General features: G+C 34.0%; 1 protein-coding gene across 4 annotated transcripts in view; it reads left to right on the forward strand.

Annotated features, from left to right (window-relative positions):
• The window catches only part of RNF130 (ring finger protein 130), a 131,334-nt gene that overhangs the window by 40,222 nt on the left and 67,350 nt on the right, over window positions 1-23,762 (forward strand). For all 4 annotated transcript variants that reach the window (XM_072631256.1, XM_072631255.1, XM_072631257.1 and 1 more), the window contains exon 3: window positions 22,049-22,299. In XM_072631256.1, the coding sequence (XP_072487357.1) occupies window positions 22,049-22,299 (251 nt within the window). The remainder of the gene's footprint in view (window positions 1-22,048; window positions 22,300-23,762) is intronic.

Raw genomic sequence — 23,762 nt, forward strand, 5'->3', positions numbered from 1 at the left:
TAATTCACTGTTTTGCATTTTAAAATTCATATACATTTTTTATATAAAAATTTTCACACTTTTGTCATAGCCCTCTTCCACTAACAGCTAGATTCTCTTCCTTCTTATTAATGTCCTTTGGTTGAACAAAAGACATCTTTCCCGACAGTCTCAGTGACATCATTGACAGGAAGACAGCTCATTCCGTGGTTTTGCATGTTACCTTAGCTTAGCAGAATAAATTGTTTTTAATGTCTTCTTGTGGGGAAGGCAAAGGAGAAACTACAGGATAACATATTTTGTATTGGCTCTTAGAGAGTTGAAAGTAATGTATCTACCTCAAATAAAAGGTTTCTTTCCTTAGATTGTGCAAACCTTCCCTGTTTGAAAGAAATTATGGCAAAATTTTTGCGAAAATTAAAATTTCTTTGTAGTTCTTTTTATATCTCAATACTATAGAGTCTGTAGATATTTTCATCATTTATTTAAAAAAAGAAGAAAAATATATGGTTCAGAGAAATATACAGTGAAATAGATGTATTCTACAACAGTGTCACTTCTAATTCTATATGCTGGTATCTCAATACATTAGTGCCTCTCATTATCCTTTTGGCTCATTTAAGAGAATACATCAGCTTCCTTACCAGATTCCCCAGATAGAAAACCTGCTATAGATGCTTTGTTTTGTTTTTGAAGGAAGGGAAATGACATTACACAAAGGGGTTCTTACATATTGGGGGAGGGCGGGCAGATGCAACATAGAAGGGAAGGGTTTAGGAAATATATAAAGTGGATTGACTTAAATGTCCAGGGAGAGCTGTGGAGATCTAAAACCTAGTAAAGTAAGTCCAGAGCTGACACAGGGAAGTTCGGAGGGCAATTTTCTTGTGGGAAGAAATTGGAGATGATAGCCCAAGTACAAGTAGAAAGGACATGGTTAGAGATGTTTAGGAGTGTCACGGAGGCCTGGATAAAGCTAAAACCCAAAACTTCAGTTTTAATTGTTTTTATTACATCTGATAGATGCAGAGTATGGGATTTTTTTTTTCAATATATGAAATGTTAGCCTTAATACGCTATCTAGTCCTATAGGAGAAAATGTCGGATTAAAAGCAGCCAATGCAGCCTTCCCTTTCCAATGTTTCCCTCAAGCCTTAAAAAGCACAGGGATGGGGGAGAGGTGAATCTTTGCCCATGCGGGAAGTAGCTCCTCATTTATTATTATTGGATAAATTCCCAAAGATATTTGTGACCTATTTATTGGTGAAGCTTTAAAGACAGCTATGAGAACACAATATCCTTACAAATTCATGTGATATACTGTCCAGTCCTGAGCCTCGCATTATAGGAATGTTATCAACAAGGTGGGGACAGCTAGCTAGCACAGTGGGATAGAGCACCAGGTCCAGACTCAGGAAGATCCGAGTTCAGACTTGGCCTCAGACACTTCCTAGCTTTGTGACCCTGGGCAAGTCATTTAACTGTTTACCTCTGTTTCCTCATCCATAAAATGAGCTGAAGAAGAAAATGGCAAACCACTCCAGTATCTTTGCCAAGAAAACCCCAAATGAGGTCACAAAGAGTCAGACACGACTTGAACAACAACAAAAATCAGCAAAGTATCTTGCTGCCAATGCCAAAAATGATTTTGGAATTCATGTATGGAAATTTCTACTAGAGAATCATTTTTATTCATTTATAGTCACATTTCTTCTTCAACCCAACCCATGCTCATCCAACATATTCATCAGACTTGGCTAAAAAAATGCATTTTGACTATTTAAAAAACGAAGATTTTTCCACCACTGACGAATGTTGAAGGAATTTGTGGCAGACTTTCCAGGTAGTTAAAAATAACTAGCAATTATATAACTCTTTACAATTTACAAAATGTTTCACCTGTTATCTCATTTGACACAGTAATCATATGAAATAGGTGCTATTATTATCACCACTTTACAGATCAGGAAACTGAGGCTAAGAAACATTAATTGACTTACTGTAGTTAGTAAATGTCTCAGGTAGCACTCAAACCTTGAATCTTCCTGATTCCAAGTCCAACACACTATCCACTATGTTCCTGGGGAGAGAGGGGGTTAAAATTGGTTTAAACAATGGCAGCATTATTAAAATAATTCCTCCACGAATATTCTCTGAAAAGGGACAACACTCATTTGAAATAAGTACCAAGATGGTTATTAAATAGTCAGTGAGTAACTTCACATTTTTGTCTCAAGTCAGGGGAGTTACAAGAAATTCCCATTCTCTTTGTAGTTAATGACCCATCCTGGTAGCTTTGCTAGAATCATGAGGAGCCTGCTAAAAACTTCCAGAATTGAGAATTTATTTATTGCTCAGTCTCTATTTGTCCTCCTTGCATTGGATTAATTTTATCATAGCATGCAAGTAGTTAGGTTGCAAGCATCAGTCCCTAAGGTGTTTAAATGAATGTTAATTGCAGTGGCAAAGTCATTAGGAATTTTTTTAGTCTGGTCCCAGAAGCACTGAGCTGTTTTCATCTAAGCAGACAGTAGAATTTCGTTTCACATTGAAGTTTACTGTTTAGGATTAATAATGTTAGCATTCCCACCTACAAAGAGGGGAGGAAAACAGAAGTCAGGAAGAACAACATCCATATCATCTCAGGACATCCAAAATTTGTAAGTCTAACAGAATAAGAAATGCATTACTTAAATAATTCAATATCACAAAAAGAAAAAAGCCATAAACTCCAGTGAGGACCAGGACCGCATAGACTTATATGTGAATTCTATCAAACATTCAAGGAAATATTAATTCCAATATCACATAAGCTGCCAGCACTGGAAAGAAGAGAACTTTTCAGACCTTTCCTATGATACAGATGTGATCTCTACACCTGAACCATCTGTCCGGCATGTAGAGTTAGTTTACTCTAAAGAGAAAGGTAGACTTAATAGGCCATATCCAGGTTCCTGATCTGTAAAGTGGTGATAATAATAGCACCTATTTGGGTAGGATGAACCTATCAAAAGCCAAGAACCAACATTATGTGCAGTTGATTAGCTATAAAAGATCACATCTTAAAAAAAGAAGGAAGTACCTTTCATAGCTGTGAATAGGAAGATCATGACCATACTAGGTATAGATGATCACCAAACATAAAATTGGACATTTAAAATTAGAAAAGAAAACAGTTAAGTGGGAGAAAGTCTTTACAAAACATTCCTTTGATAAAGGGCTTTTCATCCTTGTTTTTTTGCATTTGTAAGGGATTTTGTTTTTTGTTTTAATATATGGTCAGTTTTTATAAAGGTGCTAAGTACAGTTAAGAACTATGTATATTTCTTTCTGCTCTCATTCATTCAAATGAGATGATAGTTATAATACAGTTACACAGTACTTAGGACATAGTAAATGCTTAATAAATGTTTATTCAATAACTGTGGAAGGTCTGTGATATGTAACCTTTTTAAAATTCTATTGAAGTTTCTAAATTCTTGTTTTTGTTGTTGTTAGAACCACCCAAGTATGAAAAGGCTAGACTGAGATCCCCTACTATCATAGTTTTACTGTCAATTTCTCCCTTTGTTAGCTTTTTCTTTGATTATTTAGACACTGCACTATGGTGAATATATGTTAAATAATGATATTAATTTTCTATGGTACCTTTTAGCATAATATAATTTCCCCCAGTATCTCTTTTAATAGAATTTATTTTTGCTGTTTTCTGATTGCTTCATCTCCTTTTTTTTTTAGTTCAACTGATTTAGCCACTTACTTTAACTGTGTGAACTTTTATATGTAAAATGTATTTTCTGTAAACAATGTATTATTGGATTCTTCTTTCTAATCCATTCTGCTATCCTCTTCTGTTTTATGGGTGAGTTTACCCCATTCAGTCATACTTATTCTCGTTCATCATGTTTTTCCCTCCATCCTATTCTTTTATACTTTTCCCTCCTTTTTATGCTTTTTGTTCCCCTCCTTACAAAGGGAGAGAGAGAAGTAAGAGAAGGCATACAATCTGTTTTTGCTTCCCAGCTTTTTACCTGCCCAGAGTTTAATCACAGAAATACATTTCTTTCTTTCCTTTTAAACCCCTCTTCATAATCCACCCTTAAGAGCTAGAGTTTGTTTTGCTTTTGATTAATTCCTCCCTAAATATGCCTTCCCTCTTATTTCCCCTTCTTCTCCCTCCATATTCACTCCTATTTTCCTGAATTTTATGTATATCTCTACCCAGCTTTGTGTGGGTATTGTACTTTCCTTTGATCGCTCAGATATAAGTGAAGTTCAGTTTATCACCTGTTCCCACCACATCATTCTCCTTGTTTGTATAGTCTTCCACTTGTGTACCTCACCTCAATTACATGAGATAAGTTCCCCTACCTGTCCTCCCCTTCTTCTTAGTATATTCCTTTTCCTCCTACCTTTTCTTCTTTTAAGATCATCAAAACAACACAGTGATTCTTAGGCACTTAAGCCTTTAATTCTTTCAATAACTCCTATTCTATTAGGGCTCTGAAAGGGACACATTTCATTTCCTTGTTATAGAATACAAACACTTATCTCTGTTTTGTTCCTTCTAGTTGCTCACTTGAATATACCTTTTTATGGTTTGTTTGTTTTTTTTACTTCTTTGTATTTAAGTTCTACTTATGTCAGTCTTTTCCTAAGGAATAATTGGAAGTCCTTGATTTCATCCCTCCTGTAAGAGTATACTCAGTTTTATTGGGTTGTAAGTCTATATGCCTTTTGGAATATTATATTCCAAGCTCTCTACCCCCTTTAAAGTGGTAATTTCTAAATTATACATGATCATGATTTTCCTCCATTGTTACTTGAACTCTTTATTTCTGACTTATTGAAGTATTCTCTGACCTAAGAGTTCTGAGTCTTGTCTGTACTATATCTGGGAGTTTTCATTTTGGGATTTATTTCCTGAAGTGACTAGTAGATTCTTACTCTTTTCCTTTTGCCCTCTGGTTTAATAGATGTGACCATTTCCTTTTATGATTTCTTGAAATGATGTCCAAACTCTTTTTTTGGTCATGACTTTCAGGTAGTCTAGTGATTCTTAAATTATTTTCCTTGATCTATTTTTTTAGGTGATTTGTTTTTCATAAGTACTACCTTACATTTTCTTCTTTTTTTCAGTCTTTTGACTTTATTTTAATATTTCTTATTGGCTTGTGAGGTCATTAACTTTTCTTAGATCCATTTTAATTTTCATTTTAATTTATATAATTAAATTTATTTATTTGCTTTTTTTATTTTAATTTGTTGTTTGGGTGAGTTTTTGTACTTTTTGTACTAAGACCTTAATTCTCCTTCTCGAGCTTTCATTTACAAACATTCCATAGAGATGATGATAGTGATGATGTTGATGGTGGTGATGAAATGTAATCTTTACAGAAGAGCTAAGAACATTTGGGGTAAAAAGCAGAAGCCCATCAACTGGAGAATGGCTGAACAAAGTATAGTATATGAAGGTGATGTAATACTATTGTGCTGTAAGAAATGATGAAGGGGCTGGTTCAGAAAAGTGTGAGAAGACTTATATGATCTGATGCAGATTAAAGAGAGCAGAACCAGGAAAATAGTCTATATAGAAAAAGCAATAGTGTAAAGATAGTCACCTTTAACTTAAGTCATTCTTTAACTTGTCAGTGGCCAATCACAGTTCCAAAGAACTCGTGATGAAACATTCTGTTCCCTTTCCAACAGAGAGCTGATGGACTCAGAGTGCAGGTTGTTGTGTATTTTCTTCTTTTTCGTTCTTTATTTTTGATAGAGTTAATGTGGAGATTTATTTTCCATAATTATACATGTTTGTAATAGGTTTGTATTGATTTGTTTGGGGAGTTTTTTGCCAAATATAAAATTGAATTTAAAAAAGAAATAGATGTGCTAGCATTTCTCTGTTTCTTATTGGTAACAGTAGTGGAACCATCATATTTAGACTCAGACTTTTAGTAGTAGATATACCATCTGATAACTGTCTGTGGCAGTGAAAGAGACGAATCCAGGAAAAGTAGCTGGACGTGAACAGATATATGCAGAAGACTGTTCTGGAGGAAACACTTTTAAAAGTTACTTTGAGATCAATTTTCAAGTTGTTTAAAAGAGGAGAGAATATTCCCATAGAATGAAAAAACTGTTTTTATCAATTCCTTCTCTTTCCCATCACTACAACCACCACCACCCCCGCCAAAAAATAGAAAAAAACTTTTAAAAAAAGAGTATTTTGATTAACTGGCTAGAAGGTGTAAAAAATATAAGATCCCGTTTTGTCTATTGTTTGTGGATTTTAAAAGAATTTTTGACTTAGAACAAAATGTAGCTTCAAATACTCCTTAAACAAGAAGAACCACAAATAGGTTCAAATAATACCAAAGTCTGTATGACAGGTGTGATTAGGGAGACAACCTGCAGAGAATTAACACTAAACAAGTCATAAAACAGGAAGACATATGCTCAAATAAGGGATTTGCCAGTGTTGCAGAGGCTCTCATGCAGAGTCCAAATGGAAGAATTCTTTAATTGCAATGACATTTTTCCACATGCTTCTATTTGCAGATGATTTTAAAATTGATATGCCTCAAATTGCTACTGTAATCAAAGAATCACAAGATTCCATGGGACCTAGTTGAGAGATCACTTAGACTAAGAATTACCTGAACAAGGATTATTTCTAGACTCTTCCTAAGAAGTGATCATCCACCCTCTGCTTGGAAACCTCCAGTGATGAACTTAGCATCTCATTCAATTAGAATTTTTTTCCTTATATTGAATTGGAATCTCCCTCTGCAATGTTTACCCATTATTTATCTTTTCTTCTGAAGAATGAATATCCCCAATTCTTTCAGCCAGTCATCTTAAGATATACTTTTGAGTCTTCTCAGGATCATCTTTGACCTTTTCTGACACCTCTCCAGCTTGCTTATATCCTTCCTACAATGTGTTCTCTATAACTGAACACCATTTTCTATATGAGTCTCACCAATACAAAATACCTTCCTCAACCCATTCTTGATAGATGGTTTTATGGCCCCTGCTTAAACATGTCTTTTTTAGGGAATTCATTATATAGTGTCCCATTCTACTTTTGGATAGCTCTAAAAATTGTTTAAAAATTCATTGACTCATAGATTTAGAGCTAGATGGAACTCTAGTTTATATTTAGCCAAAATCTGGCAACTCTGCTTCTTCCCCTACTCCCTCCCCATTATTGTTCCTAATTATGCCCTCTGAATGACCACTTGCTCTTGCATATGAGAGTGTTTAAATATTTGAAGATATTACCTTTGCCCTATAGCTCAGAGAGTTTTAATAGTGGTTAAATATCACTTTAAAGAAGAATTGGAAACAAAAAAGTCATTGGCCAGATATCATCTGTTTGCTCCACTGAGCCAATGAACTTCTTATTTTAGTGAGTGCCAATAAAAAAGGTGATCAAGAGACTGCTTCACTCCAGCCTTCTGGAGTGCTACCCAGTTCCCAACAGTTCTGCGTTGGGGATATTGGCCCCTTACATTGCTTAGATAAGGAAGGAATCATTAACTGCAGTCCTTACAGTAAGATGATAGATCACTAGATCTTATTTGCCCTGATGTTGTACCCTCAGGACCTCAGATATTGCCTTTCATCCAGCTTAACAGTGAACCCCAAGAGCCACTGGTCCTTTCCATCTTCCATGACACTGCTGCATACATATTGCCATTTCCAATTAGAATGTGAGCTACTTGAAAGTAGAGACTGTCTTACTTTTCTATTTATACCTCCATTATTTAGCACAGCAGTAAGCACACAGTACCTCCCAAATAAATAATTGTTCATTCATATATGGATCTGGGAGTCATCTGTATAAAGATGATAAATGATTCAGTGGGAACTAGCAAATTCGCCAAATGAGAGATTATAGAGAAAAGAAAAGAACACCCCACACAGAGCCTTGGGGTACACCCATAGTGAGTGAGGACGATGTTAATCCACTTAGGGAAATTTTGACTAATCAAATAGGTAAGAGGAAAACTAAAAGCAGTGTCATGAAAACTCAGTGGGAAGAGGTTAGTCAATAGTGTCAGATGTTGCAGAGAAGTCAAATAGGATAAGGATTAAGAAAAAGATTATTAGATTTGGTAATTAAGAACTTCTTAATCACTGGAGAAGTTTCAGTTGTAATGAGTTTAGAAGCTAGATTGTAGAGGATTTAGATAGCAGAATAGGTAATAATAGGTAATAAATTGACTTGTTCAAATTTTATTCTTTAAAAGTTGGAGGAAACTTGCATTTTGGACCTGATTCTGACCAATAAGGAAAAACTAGTTGCCCAGAGTATAATTGATCTGACTCCTGTGGAGAAGTGGCCACATCATCTTGGAATTAAGGATAGATGAGGAAAAAAAGATATCTATGACATCATGTTGACTTCTGCCTTGGGTTAAAAATAATAATAAAACCAGTCCTGTAGGTTCATTGATATAGGTAACTTCGAATAAAGAAACTTCCCTATAGTAGGTCATTTAACTCTTGCTTTGTAGTCTTAGAGAGCTGCTTAGAGCCACTGAGGGTTATATTACTTGCCCAGGATTTGAATGGACACTATCTTTCAGAGACAGGACCAGAACCTAAGTCTTCCTGGTTGTAAGGCTTGACTCTATCCTAAGATAGATAGAGATGTCTTTTATTTTGAATTAAATGATTATTTAAAACTCAATGTTGAACATCAGTACAACCAACTAAACTTGCTTAGTAACTATTGACATAGATTGATAAATTGCAACACTGTGAAAGTGTCATAATTTTTCAATAACTCTCTCTAAATCCTCATCAGATGTTTTTATATTTGTTTTCTCATTCACTCTTCCACCTCTATTGTTGTGGTCAGTGTATATGCCATTCTTCTGGTTCTTTGTATTTCACATGCTTGTTCAATTCTAGTTGCATTTTAATACTCTGCTACCTTAAGGTATCATATCTCCATTTGTTTAACCATTCTGTTATTGTATCTTTAAGTTATTTCCATTTTTTTTGTTACATGTAATTTTGCTATAAAAACTTCTGAAAAGATGTCAGAATCAAAAAGAGAATAAACACTTTTGAGGTGTGTTCCCCAAGATTAATTATTGAGTTAATCAGTACAGTTATTTTTTATAATTTTTACTATATACGACAAAATTGCTCTTCAAAATGATTCTACAAGTTTGTGTTTCCACTAATAATGAATAAGTACCTGTTCTTCCATAAGCCTACCACTTTTGAGTTTCCCAGCTTTTGATTATTTTTGTCGATTTGGTGGGATATAGCATTATCTCAGAATTGTTTTAATTTTCATCTCTTTCATTAATAAAGTTTAGTATGTGTGTTTTTTAACTTTCAGTTTTATTGATATATTTTGAAATTAAGTATAAATTATATACATTACCTGATTATTCCTGCTTCATGAGAGGTTTCTTGTAATAAAGCAAGATAAGTAGAACAAAATACTATAGTGACCTCTCTAAAAGTTCATGCCACATTTCACATTTATAGTACCTCCTACCTCTCTTTTTTAATAAACAAATCTATTTCTCTTCTTCCCCCCTTCATTGAAGAAGAAAGGTGAAAAAAAATTTCATTTAACAAGTAAGCATAGTAGAGCAAAACGCATTTTCCCAGTGACTACACACAAAAATGTATATGCTTTTTTCTGTACCCTAGGACCTTCCCTTGTCTTAATAATATGTTTCATCATCAGTCTTCTGGAATTGTGAGTGATTTTCGTATTGATTATATTTCTTATGGCTTTCAAAGTTTTTTTTTTTTAACACTTTTGTTGTCATTATATAAATTGTTCTCCTGCTTCTACTTATTTCACTTTTATTGGTTTATAAAAAGTCCTCAGTTATTTATTTTCATAATATTGATGTTATTGTATAAATTATTCTATTTCTATTCACTCCAAATCAGTTCACATAAATCTTTACATGTCTTTGTTTTTATTTCTTACAACATAATAGTACTCCATCATGTTTGTGTGTCACACAGCATATTCATCCATTCCTCAATTGTTGGACGTCCTATTTAATTTCCAGTTTTTTGACAACACAAAAACAACTGCTGTAGATGCTTTTGTACGTAAAAGATATTTTCCTTTCTTTGATCTCTTTTCAGTATAGGCCTAGCAGTGGTGTAGTTGAGTCAAAGCACATGTTCTGTTTAGAAACTTCTTGTACATAATTCAGAATTGCTTTCCAGAATGGTTATAGCCATTCACAGGTCCACCAATGGTGCATCAATGTCCCTATTTCCCCATAGTCCTCCAAAATTTATCATTCTCCTCTTTTGTCATCTTTTCCATAGATGTGAGAATGTATTTCAAAATTTCTTTAATTTGTATTTCTCTGGTTAATAATGATTTGGAGCATTTTTTCATGACCGTAGAGAGTGTGTGCTTTCTTTGAACCATCTATTCATATCTTTAAGCTATTTTATCAATTCAGAATTGACTTTTATTCTTATAAATTTGAATCATTTCCCTAAACATTTTGAAATTGAGACCTTACCAGAGAAACCAGCCACAAATATTTTTTTAGTTAATTGGGATTTTGATAAGCTATCAGACCAAACTCCTTCATTATTTAATAACCTCCCTCCAGTCATACCCTCCCTATCCCAATGATTCTGAACCCCTGGCTGTCATTAATCAAACTTATCCTTATTCCCCTCAATCCAGTTCTCCCAACATCCCAATCTAAAGTGGCCCACTCCTTACACTGTGTTTTTTGTAATGTTTCTTCCATAGGTAACAAACTTAGTGTCATCTTAAATTTTTCCCCTCCCACTTCTTTACATTTTAGGGTCTTCACTGAAACCTGGTTCTCTCCTGATGACACCCTCTCCCTCATCACCATTTTGAGCATTGGTTGCACTTTCATTCCCTTCCCCACACTCCACCATTTAATTTACTTACCAAGCAGGGAGGAATAAGTGTTGAAATCAGTACCACTTTAGAATATGACCTGTTTGTAAAATCTTGTAAAATGATGGGTGCTTATTATATGGAGATATATTTGTGCAAATTAATTTGGGGAATGTTATCATTTTTACTATTAATCTTACCCATCTGTGAATAATGAATGTCTCTCCAGTTAACTACGTCCTCTTTTATTTTGGTCATTATAGTTTTTTAGTCGTCCTTAAACAGGTCCTGTGTGTTCCTGGGTAGGTTTATTTCCAAATATTTGATAGTTTCTCTTGTTATTGTGAAAGAGAACTATTTTTTTATATTGTTGTCTTGATCTTAATTACAAGTAAATAAGAATGTGCTTAATTTTATGGTTTAATCTTGTATCCTACAACTTACTGCACTCATCTGTTTTCTCCTTTAATGTTTTGGTTGAGGTAATTGAATTTCTAGAAAAATTATCATGTTATTTGCAGGTAATGATATTTTTAACCTTTTGTTTCACATGTTAATCTCCTGCATATCTTTTTCTTGGCTTATTATAGTTGCTAAAATTTCTAATACTACATCAAATAAAAGCAGTAAGAACTAGCAGTTTTACCTCATATCTACTTTAATTGGGAATACTTTTAGTATTTTCTGTTGTACATTATGATGACTCGGCTTAAAAAGAGATTATCTTTTATGTGTTGAGGGAAAAACATCTCTTGATAACTATTATATTTTGTTATGTTATTAATATTCAAATTTTGTTAAAGACTTTTTTCTACATTTAGCAATAAATCATATGGGGTTTTTCAAGGTTATTTTTTTATTTGTTTTAGGTTAGGGTTTTTTTTCCTTTTTTTAAATGTTGGCAATTTTTCTGATGCAAATCTAGCTTTGCCTTTTTTAAGCCCTACTTGATCATAATTAATAATTTTTCTAATGTATTGCTGTATTCTTTTGGCTAATATTTGTTGTTAGTATTTTTGTATCTATATTCATTATGGAAAATAATTTATAATTTTGAGTGTAATACTATTTGGTTTTAAAATTAACCAGACTTATGTATTTCTCAAGTTCTAGGGAATAATCTATCTTATTTATGAATAATCTCTAAAGGCAATTATTTGTTCTTGTAAAATTTGAAAGAATTTTTCTGTGAATCCATCTAGGCCAAATGTGCCATCAGAGTAATTTTTTTAAGATTTAGATTATCAGTATATTTTGCTCCTCCTATAGTGTACCCATTCCTATTAGTGATTGAAAAAATATCTCACACTTAAAATAATCATTCAAATTTATAGCTAATTTAAAATCTGTAATTCTTAACACCTTAACTCATTTTTCCATCACTCTTTCACCTTCATTTCAGAAGAAGGTTGCAACATGACTGAGTAACATTTTGTATTTTCTTTTGGAAAAAGAATATAATGTGGAATACAACAGTCTGTAAGGAATTAAAACTTATTATTCAATAATAAGTAATAAAGCAACCCATAGTATATGTGTGAGTGGGCTACAGAATATAACCAATGAGGAATTTTGAAAAATAGAAGTAAAAAATTCCATCAAGGAAAGGTAATAATAAGAAAAGATGGGCATGTCACAAGATGAGGTGAGCAATGCTTGAGAGACAGTCACACTGACATCATTTTGATGTCAGAAAAAAAAGCAAGAAAAGCCTTCAGCACTTTGAGGGACCTCTGTACAGCAAACTTACGGGAAGACACGGACAGCAGCCACAGGAAGCTGATTGCAATATGCATCAGTCCTTGGCTTTGTCAGATGACTCAACATCAGAATCTAATATGTTTATCAGTGAAAATATGACACTGAAAAGATGCGTTATCTTCTGCTTTGATGCAGCACTCTGTTAATCATTGGGCCTTCACTTTTCACACAAATAAAGTCGGACCTCAACAATTGGAAAAATATCAGTTGCTCATGGGTAGGCCAAGCTAATACAATAAAAATGACTGCTGCCTAAATTAAATTACTTGTTCAGTGTTACACCAGTCAGATTACCAAAAATTATTTTATAGAGCCAGAAATTCAATAACAAAATTCATCTGGAAGAACAAAAGGTCCAGAATATCAAGGAAATTAGTGAAAAGAAATGCAAGGGAAAGTGGCCTAACCGTACCAGATCTTAAATTGTATTATAAAGCAGTGATTATCAAAACTACTTGGTACTGGCTAAGAAATAGAATGGCGAATCAATGGAATAATTTAGGTGTGCAAGACACAGGTCAACAACTATAGCAGTCTTCTATTTGATAGACCCAAAGACTCTAGCTTCTGGAATAAGAGCTTACTATTGAACAAAAACTGCTGGGAAAACTAGAAAATAATATGGCAGAAACTAGGCATAAACCAGCATCTTGCACCCTGTACTGAGAAAAGGTACCATGAGTACATGCGTTAGATTTAAAGAGAGCAAGGGATAGCTTACCTGTCAGATCTATAGAGAAGGGAAGAATTTATGACCAAATGAGGCACAAACAAACTCAATGCAACCAAGATTAGGAGGGGAGCACAAAGCTGGGAAACAGTTTTTACAGCCAGTGTCTCTGATAAAGGCCTCATTTCTAAAATATATAGAGAACTGAGTCAAATTTATAAGAATACAAGTTATTCCCCAGTTGATAAATGGTCGAAGGATATGAACAGGCAGTTTTCAGAGGAAGAAACTAAAGCTGTCTATAGTGATAGGAAAAAATGTTGTATATCACTGTTGATTAGAGAAATGCAAATCATAACGATACTGAGATACCATATGACACCTATCTGATTGTGGCTAACGTGACAAAACAGGAAAATGGTAAATTTGGAGAAGATGACAAAATTGGAGCACTAAGACGTTGCTGGGGGAGTTGTAAATTGATCCAACCATTCTGGAGAGCAGTTTGGAGCTACGTTCAAAGTGCCATAAAATTGTGCATAACCTTTCTGTATCCCAAAGAGATCATAAAAACAGGAAAAGGACCCACAGGTACAAAAATATTTATAGCAGCTCTTTTTGTGGTGGCAAAGAATTAGAAATTGAGGGGATGTCTATCAGTTAGGGAATGACTGAACAATTTGGGGTATATGAAAGTAATGGAATACTATTGTTCTATAAAAAACGATGAATGAGCAGGGTGCTTTCAGAAAAACTGGAAAAAGTTATATGAATTGATACAAAGTGAGTAGAACCAGGAGAGCATTGCACATGGTAACAGCCACATTGTACAATGACTGACCTTGACAGACTTAGCCCTTCTCAGCAATGCAAGAATCTAAGACGACTCCAAAAGACTAATGTTAGAAAATGCTATCCACATCTAGAGAAAGAACTTGGAGTCTGAATGCGGTGGGAAGCATACTGTTTGCTCTTCTTTTCTTTTGTTATTTGTTTTGTTCTTTCTCATGGTTCCTCCCATTAGTTCTAACTCTTCTTTACATCATGACTAATGTGAAAATATGTTTAATATGAATGTATAAGTAGAGCCTCTACCAGACTGCACTCTGTCTTGAGAAGGGGGAAGGAAAGGATGGGAGAGAAAATTCAAAACTCAAAATCTTATAGAAATGAATGTTAAAAACTAAAAATTAATGAATTAATTTTTTAAAATTTAAAAATTATCATTGGGTCTTTCCATTAGATTTATTGCTAAATCTCCTGTAGGTATTATTTCTCCCTATTAGAATGTGAGCTCCTTGAGAGACAAAGCTATCTTGTTTTTGTATTTGTATTTCTACAGTTTAATTAGTGTTTGACACCCTTAGTAAATGCTTTTTCATTCATTCATTCATTATTGAAGGGAATTCCTAAATCAGTGAGATCACAGTTCCATTTGAATATCTTATTCTTCCTCAGAGATTGATCTAGTTAAAATTTCAGTTTCATTTTGTGTCAATTTGAGCAGTTCATGTTTTTTATAGATAGTTATCTATTCCATTGAAATTCTGTATTTTGTTAGGATGTATGTGTATATATGTATATGTATACATACATATAAATTTATATAATAATATTCTTGATTCTGTTCTGTTCTCCCTTTTCATTTATAATTTTGCCAACATATTTCTTTGCTTTTGAAAAATTAAATTTGCTAATAGTTCATCAGTTTAGCTGTTCTTTAAAAATTCTCTTTTCTTGTTCTTTCCTTCTCCATGACATTTCTTTCTGATCTTCATAATTTATTTACTTTTCTTTGAATTGCATTGTTTCCTTTTTCAAGGCTGTTGGTATAAGCTTAATATATATTTTTCTGTTTCTAGACATTTAGCAATATAAATTTATCTCTAAGAACCTTGGCTCCATCCTATAAGCTTTGAGATATATGGTATTGCTGTTGTCTTTCAAATATTTTGTTACTTTTCTCATTTTTAAAAATCCAGTCAATATTCAGTTGTTTTTTGGTGTCCATAAAGTTTTATACATTTCTTTCTTGTTCATCTCATTGCATTTGTAATAAAAGATCTAAAAATATAGTGTATATTATTTTTTAAATTCATATAGAGCTTTTCCATGGCCTAATATTGATCATCTTTGTGTGCCTTCCATGTATACTTGAGAAGAATCTATTTTGTTTCATACATATATATATACATATATGTATAAAATATGTATATATAACTTTTTAAAGTAAGCAGTTCAGTTCTCTGATTTCTTTCTTAATCATTTTATGTTTTGTCCCCTTTGATAAAGTGTTGAAATGCCTTGCTGTTATATTTGTTCTTTGCATATTAAATGCTATTATTTTTTCTTATATTAAGCATTGAATTGTTTCATGACTGTAAATTTTTACATATTATATATTTTTCTTTTCACCATTATGAAATGCCTTTGTTTTATCATTAAAATTTTCTGCCTTGAGTTCCATTTTATCAGATACCACTGCTACCACCCTTGCTTTTTTAAAATTTGTAGTTGAAGCACAAAGTAATTTAGACTGAACTCTTAAGTTTAATTGCAGATTTTTGTATTTTATGATACTCATAAGCAACATATTGATAGGTTTTGTTTCTTGAGCAATTCTGTACATCTTTTTCTTTTGACAGATCAAATAATTTGTGTTTATTTTAATAAGTAATTTTTGCTAGTTTTTTATTTATAAAGTATAATCTAACTTAATTCTCTATAACTGTTTCAGTTAGCATAACTAATGACAAAAACTATATCTTATAAACTATTGACTCTTTTGTACTCCCCTGAGGTTCTTCTCTCTGGGCCAGTTCCATTACAGGTACAAATGAATGTGATGAGCTGTGGACAGGAAGTGGAGTAGAATGGGGTGTGGAAAGAAACAAGAACCTTTTGTCCCTGTCCCATGCTCCAAAGTGATCCAGCAGAGAAGTAGGAGGGGATGGGATGCAGGTGTGGAAATGTAGAGAAGTGCCCCACATGCCAGATTTAGCTCCAAAGCTATGAGACTGACTGCCCTAGCTCCCTAGGGGGCTGCTGTGATGATTTTAACTTTCCTTTTTTGTGTTTTTGTTTTTTGCTTCTGTCATTATGCGTAGTGGGATATTGAGAAGCTTGCTTGGCTTTTCATCATAATGAAGAGGTTTCAAGAGTACACTCACCTGACTTTCTCACTGATCAACTATCCTTACTGGAGGTCCTTACTGGATTTTGAGACTGAATTTGAGAGAATTCAGTGCTTTTGGGGTCTCAGTTTCTCCACTTGTAAAATGGGAGGGGAAGTGTGCTAATCACCTCTGATATATCTTTTGACCTGAGATCTATAGTTCTATGGAGAAAGGGTAGGCGTCATGGCCCAAAACAGAGCAGTTTGCTGGAAAGAAACAGAAAGTTATCAAGAATAAAATTCTTAAAGCCCAAAGAAAGAGAACACTAGTGTTATCGTAGACTAATTTAGATGGATAAAAATATCTGTTAAAAAAAATAAAAGCAGATAGTTAATTTAAGAATGAACATGAGAGAGTGGTGCAGTCCTATAATGATAATATCAAAAACATTAAAGACCAAAATGGGCTGAATTTTACACACTGACTGCTCAGAACATGAAGGGTTTTTAATAGACTATGATAGATGCAGAAGGAGGACTCTTGCTTATGATGAATCAAACATGGAAAATGTATAACACAGAGAAGACAAAATGACTCAACTATATTTTAATTGTATTAACTGTAATCAGTAGCTGCATCCTTATAAGACCCTCACTCAGTCTGACCTATCAACTCTTGTCATACTTTGTGGCTAAACTCTGAGAAGGCTTTCTCTGCTCAGTGATTTCACTTTTGCTGTCACTACCGTTTAAACTCTATGCAGTCTGACTTCCAACTTCATCATTCAGCTGAAACCACCCCCTTCAAAGTAACCAATGACCTCTTAATTGCCAAATCCAATGGCTTTTTCTCAATCTTCATCTTTTTTTAATGTGCTACAGCATATTACACTATTAATTTCCCTCATCTCCTAGACTCTCTTCTCTAGGTTTTCATTACACTGATCTCTGCTGGTTCTCCTATCTGTCTGACTGCTCCTTCATAGTCTCCTTTGTGGGTTCTTCATCCATATCATTCCAACTAACCAAGAGTATCCTCCAAGGCTCTCTTCTAACTCTTTTTCTGTTCTTGCTCTGTACTGTTTCATGTAATGATCTCATCAGCTCCCCTGGATTCATTTATTATTTCGATGCAGATGATTTCCAGATCCATATATCTACCTCTAGTTTCTCTTCCTGAGCTATGCAGTGTCATATCAACTTGTATCTTTTTTGACATTTTGAACTGGGTGTCCTATGGGCATCTCAAACTCAACATATCTGAAGAACTCAATATTTTATCCCTCAGATCCTCCCCTCTTTTGAATTTCCCTATTTCTGTCAAGGAAAATGCTGTCTTCCCAGTTACCAAGTTCCATAACGGTCATCCTTAATTCCTCACTCTAATTCACCCCCATATCCATTTTAATTGTGTCTGCTTTCACAGTGTTTCTGCTTTTATACGTACATGTGTGTGTGTTGGTTGTTGTCTTTCATTCTCGAAGAAGACCAAAACGACATCACCATAGTAAAGTGAAGTTTCAGTGTGTGCAACTGGCTGATCAGACCAATACAAGCTTGGAATGCTGTACATAGATTGGGCACAGGTAATCCATGTGGACATTTGAGGTGGATACTCTAGATTTGCACATCCTATATTTCCTTTGTGCTGTTTCAATTCTGCTTTGCTCTTAGAGCACAGCATCCTTTCTGATGTGGGCACACCATGATGAGTGATCCTGTGCCTGTGTCTCCCATGTTGCACAGTCAAATCCAAAGTTCTTGAGAGAGAGATATCTCCATTCACATAACCATCTCTCTCATTTATACCTTCATCACCCCTTACTTGTACTATTTTAAAAACCTTCTAATTAGTCCCTCTACCTCAGGTACTCTATACTTCATTCCATCTTCTATAGAGCTGCCAGAGTAATTTTTCTAAAGCACAGGTCTTACCATGTCACTTCACTACTCCATAACCTCTAGTAGTTTCCTATTACTTCCAAAATTGATTTAAAAGTTCTTTGGTATGGATAACTGACCTTTTCTTCCTTTTCTAGTCGTCTTATACTTTACATCCCTTCCATACACTGATCCATCACCCTTCTCAGTGCCTTTGCATTGGCTGTCATCCATGCCTAGAATGCCCTCTTTTACCTGTTAGATTCCCTAGCTTGCTTCAAGACTCAGATGAAATCCCACTGTATTGGGCTTTCCTAAGTCCCCAGACCTGCTAGTATCTTCTCCTCTTAGGTTACCTTGCATCTGCTTTCTATGTATTTCATATATACATTGTTATTTTCATGCTGTCTCTGCCATTAGAATCTGAGTTTCTTTAGGACAGGGAATTGTTTTTTTTAATCTATACTCAATTTTAGCACAATGCCTGACACATAGTAAGTGCTTAATAAATGCTTGCTGGTGGACAAATATTTCAGTATACAAACGACAAACACACAAAAATTGTTTATGAAAGTGTAGGTTTCTGTGCTATACAGTTTATTTTTAAGTGTATATTAAATTTTATAAAGTAATATAATTACCTCCACTTGTTTATGTCCCTTTTAATTTTTTTGTTCCATGTATTCTTATTTCATTGATTGTTTTTCTTTCTTTTAAAAATTTTTTCACATTTCTATCACCATGTATGAATTCACCCATCCCCCAAATAGAAGTCCTTGCTTATAACAAGTATAATCAAGCAAAACAAATCAATACATTGGCCAAGTCTAAAATATGTATCTCATTCTTCTCATTTAATCCATCACGTCTCTCCCAAGAAGTGGCAGGCATGTTTCATCATAAGTCTTTTAAGGTCATGATTAAGTATAGATTGATAAAAGTTCTGAAGCCTTTCTGAGCTCTTATACTTTACAATATTTTAGTCAACTTCCAGCAAAGATGGCTGCCTGAACAGAGAAGCAGACTGCCCAGTTCCTTCATAACTACTCCAACAAAACCCAGAAATTCTCACCAAACCTAATAATATTAGGAAATCCAATAAGGGACTGCATGATTTTTTTCTACACCAGAACTACACCAAAAAAAAGCAGTCAAAAGACCATTGCCATTAGGAAAGGGAGCTGATAGCAAAGTTAGCACCAGCATTGGCAAATAAGCCAGCAATCTCCCAGTGTAATAAGAGACAGGTCAAAGACATATGTAATTTACAAGATTCTCTTTCCAGATACAGCAAGTGGGAATAGCAGTTCACCCTGAGAAAGTCCCAGGGTGGGCTTGGAAGTCAAGTATAGTTAGCAGTGATCATTGTGGTATGACAGTGCACAGACTGGGTTACCCTATGTGCCACAGTCACTGAATTCCGTAACACTCTGCCCTAAGACATAATAAAGGGCCCTGAAGAAACAATGGTCTGAGCCTTTCAGAAGTCCAAGATGACCTAACTCTGAAGACAGAGGTCAGTGCAAGGACCCCAGGGACCCAGAATGAGATGAAGTAGTACTATCTAATCTGGAAGCAAACCAGAGGGTGAAACTTGACTCTTGTATAAAGGTTCAGTTCAGAAGCTAAAACTGGAGAGATGAGTGAACCAAAGAAGATATTGATCAGGATAAAATATTGTAATAGATAATAGAGATCACCCTAAAAGAGAGAAAGTAACACAATAATAACTGCAAGTAGAGACTCAGAGGGGAAAAAGAAAAATCATTTTCTGCAAAGACTACATAAATACCTAAAAGAAATGAAACAAAAAATTTAAAAATGAAATTAAAACTTCTGGAAGAAAGAATTGAATGGAGAATAGTTTAAAAAAAAAAAAGTGGTGAATTTTGCTCAAGTAACAGACTCCCTGAAAACCAAAATAGATGAGACAGAATCAGTGACTCTATCATGCAGAAAGAAATATTAGAGCAAAATCAGAAGATTGAAAATAAAAGAAAATCTAAGATCTAATCCAAAACAGCCACTTGGAAAACATATCAAAGAAAGATAATTTAAGAATCATTGGACTTCTTTAATCCGTGATTTAAAAAAAAAAAGGTCTGGACACTATATTTCAAGAAATCATAAATTAAAAACTGTCTGTATTTATTAGAATCCAAGGACAAAGTGAAAATATGAAGAATCCACCTTGTGAAAAAAATCTCCAAAAGGAAAAGTCCCAATGTCATGGCCAAAATCCAGAGCTTTTGCATCAAATAAAATACCACAAGCATGCGGAAAGAAACAGTTTGAAGTACCCAAAAAATATAGGATCACACAAGACCTGACAGCTTTTACCTTAAACAAGAGGAGATTTGGGAATACAGTATTCCAAATGGCAAAAAGATACAGGCTTTTTACAACAAAGAATACTGTACCCTTCAAATCTGAGTATAATTCTATTGGGGAAAATAGATCTTTAATGTAATAGAGGACTTTTCAAGAATTTCTGTAGAAAAAACCAGAACTGAGTAGGAAGTTTGAAATGCAAATATAAGAATCAAGGAAAACTTGGTAAATTCATTCAAATAATCATAAGACACTGTTTGATAATGTTATACTAACATTTTAATAAGAGGAGAAGAATCAAGTATCCTTTCAAAATCTGAATGTATTAAGGGAGTAAATAAAGGCAGTCTTGGGGGCAAGATTATGTTCTTAGGGATTGAAGAGGGAAAAGAAGAAACACAAGGAAGATAAGAAAATACACATTAATGTATTTCCTTTTGACTATACATATTTGTTCTAAGAACTTTGCTTTTTTTTCAGTTAGAGAAGGGGAAAAGGTGGGGAACAATTTTTAATTAATTGAAAAAATAAAATTTAACTTAAAATTAAAATGAGTATATGGAGTATCTTAGAGGCTTTTCTGGAAGGTCTTGACTAGAGGTTCTTTGACCATCTGCTAAAACCTATGGACCTATGCTCAGGATATTCTTTTTATATTCTCTTTAAATACATAATATAGAATACATAGCATTACGAAAGAGACTAATTATACTGAGCTACAACTATCTTTTTCAAGTTTGCAGACTTCAGGTTAAGAACCCCTGTTGTCTAGACTTTTGTTTGGTCTAAGAGAGCAGAACTAAGACCAGTAAATATGAGTTACAGATAATTAGATTTCAGGTGGATATAAGGCAATACTTCCTAACAATTAGAGCTGCCTGAAAGTAGAATGGGCTGCTTCAGCAGAGAGTAGATTCCATATTGCTATAGGTCTTGAGTGGAAGATTCATTGCTGCTTGTTAAAGATAATTTAGAGAAGATACCTGGTTGAGTTTGGGTTGCACTAAATAACCTCTGATGTCCCTTCCCAGTCAGATATTGAGATTCTAGCTTGGAGTATTGTTTCTCCTAAAACTGGGTCATGATTCTAGTAGTTGAGGATAGTTTGGCTTCAGAGTCCAGGTGACAAGGTTTCCATGAAGAGTTCAGTACTCAATACCTGCCATGAGCTTTATTACTCTCAGAGGTTTCTAAATAGTCTTCCTGTCTATCCTTTCAGTTATTTTCTTTGGTAGCAAATATAAAACTACCTCTTAATAGGAGAATACACAAATCACAGTTTCAGTTCTTTTGAATATTTAATCTGACATTTTAAACTATAAAGGGTGACAGCAAATGGCAGAGTAATTTAAATTCCTCTTGTTTATGTTATAACTTGATGTTGAGTCTAGATGTCAGCTCAGTGACACATCTTTTTATATTGCAGGAACTGGAGATATCGTTGCTGTGATGATTACAGAATTGAGGGGTAAGGACATTTTGAGCTATCTGGAGAAGAACATCTCTGTGCAAATGACAATAGCTGTTGGGACTCGTATACCAGCAAAGAACTTCAGCCGTGGTTCTCTAGTCTTCGTGTCAATATCCTTTATCGTGTTGATGATTATTTCTTCAGCATGGCTGATATTTTACTTCATACAGAAGATCAGGTACACAAATGCCCGGGACAGGAACCAGGTAAGCTGCCAGTAATCTACAAGATGAATGCTTGAGAGCAATATTTCATGTAAACATGTTATATGACAAAGAATGCTTCTGTTTTTAAACTTATAACTAGGCTCCAATTGTTCTGCATCTATGACTGAAAAAAATTCAGAATCTACTTATTTTTAAAGGATACTGATGCTTAAAAAGAAATATTTCAATAAATTAGAAATTATAATAGTCAATTCATTTCTGGATGAAAATAATAATTTGATTCTTAAGCACAATTTATCTTCACTTTAGTACTTTGAGTTCCATGAATTCTTCAGTGTGCAGATTTCCTCCGCCAATGCAGATTGCAACTCCTGAATACATTAAACCATCTTTCTGACTTGTTATGACCAAAAACTTCATTACTTGGTGGCCAGTATTTTGATAATGAGCCTCTTTGCACTTAAGTTCCTCCATAGATTAGACATAGTACATCATTGAGCCTACCTTCAAAGTCTTTCCAGCTCGATAGGACCTTTCAGAATTTGCATTTCATTGGTATAGCCCTTAAGAACCCATGTGGAAGCAGGATAATAGTGCAGAGATAGTTAGCTTGTTAGACAGATAAATAGATCTTAAAGATTAACACATCTAGAAAAGTGCTCTGACTTAATTTTTTGCTACTCTTCAACTGAACTATTATATGTTATAATTTATGTAAATTTGTATTGAGGTTGGATTATCAATTCTCATGAAACTCAGTCAACTAAGGATTAGAAAATAAAGGCTAATTAATGTATATGAAGATAAGTAGCTTATGCGAAACACAGCAAGCATTTCTCACTTAGTATTGGGTATTGGTGTTGAAAATGATCATTGAAATATTATTCCATACTAGAAATTAATTTGGAAAGAAAAACATTTGTTTCTGCAAACTGATAAATAAATCTGCCCTCCTTATTAAGGAGATATAACCTTATTTAAATCCCTTCTCAACAAAAAATACCTTTATGCCTAGAGAAATGTCCGGTAATTGGGTTATTTATCTGTCACTATAGGAAATTTGTGGTATGAAGACTTTCTCAACTAATAAAGATTTTTAAAATCAAGCATTTGTTTTATTTTTATAAAAGGTTTTTATTGCTATGTTTTGTTTTTGTGATGCCTTGATTTTCCCCTTGTATCCTGCCTCTTTCCTCCTCCAAGAGAGTCATCCCTTATTGCAAAGAATTTTTTTTTTTTAAGGAAGAAAAAAACTTCAGTAAAATCTGTTAATACAGTGAAAAAAATCCAACATATGCAATGTTCCACACCAATGGACACCCCCTTTGTAAAAACATGAAGAGAGTCATCTTCTCACATTTCTTCCTTGTGGCCAAGCTTGTGTTTTATAATTTTGCAGCATTCATTTTTTATTGTTTTGTAGTTGTTGTTCTTTCCATTTACTTTGTTGTGGTCACTGATATTTTTCCCTAGTTCGTTTATTTCACTTTGCATCAGTTCAT

Source organism: Notamacropus eugenii, chromosome 1 (assembly GCF_028372415.1).
Source record: "Notamacropus eugenii isolate mMacEug1 chromosome 1, mMacEug1.pri_v2, whole genome shotgun sequence".
Taxonomy (NCBI): domain Eukaryota; kingdom Metazoa; phylum Chordata; class Mammalia; order Diprotodontia; family Macropodidae; genus Notamacropus; species Notamacropus eugenii.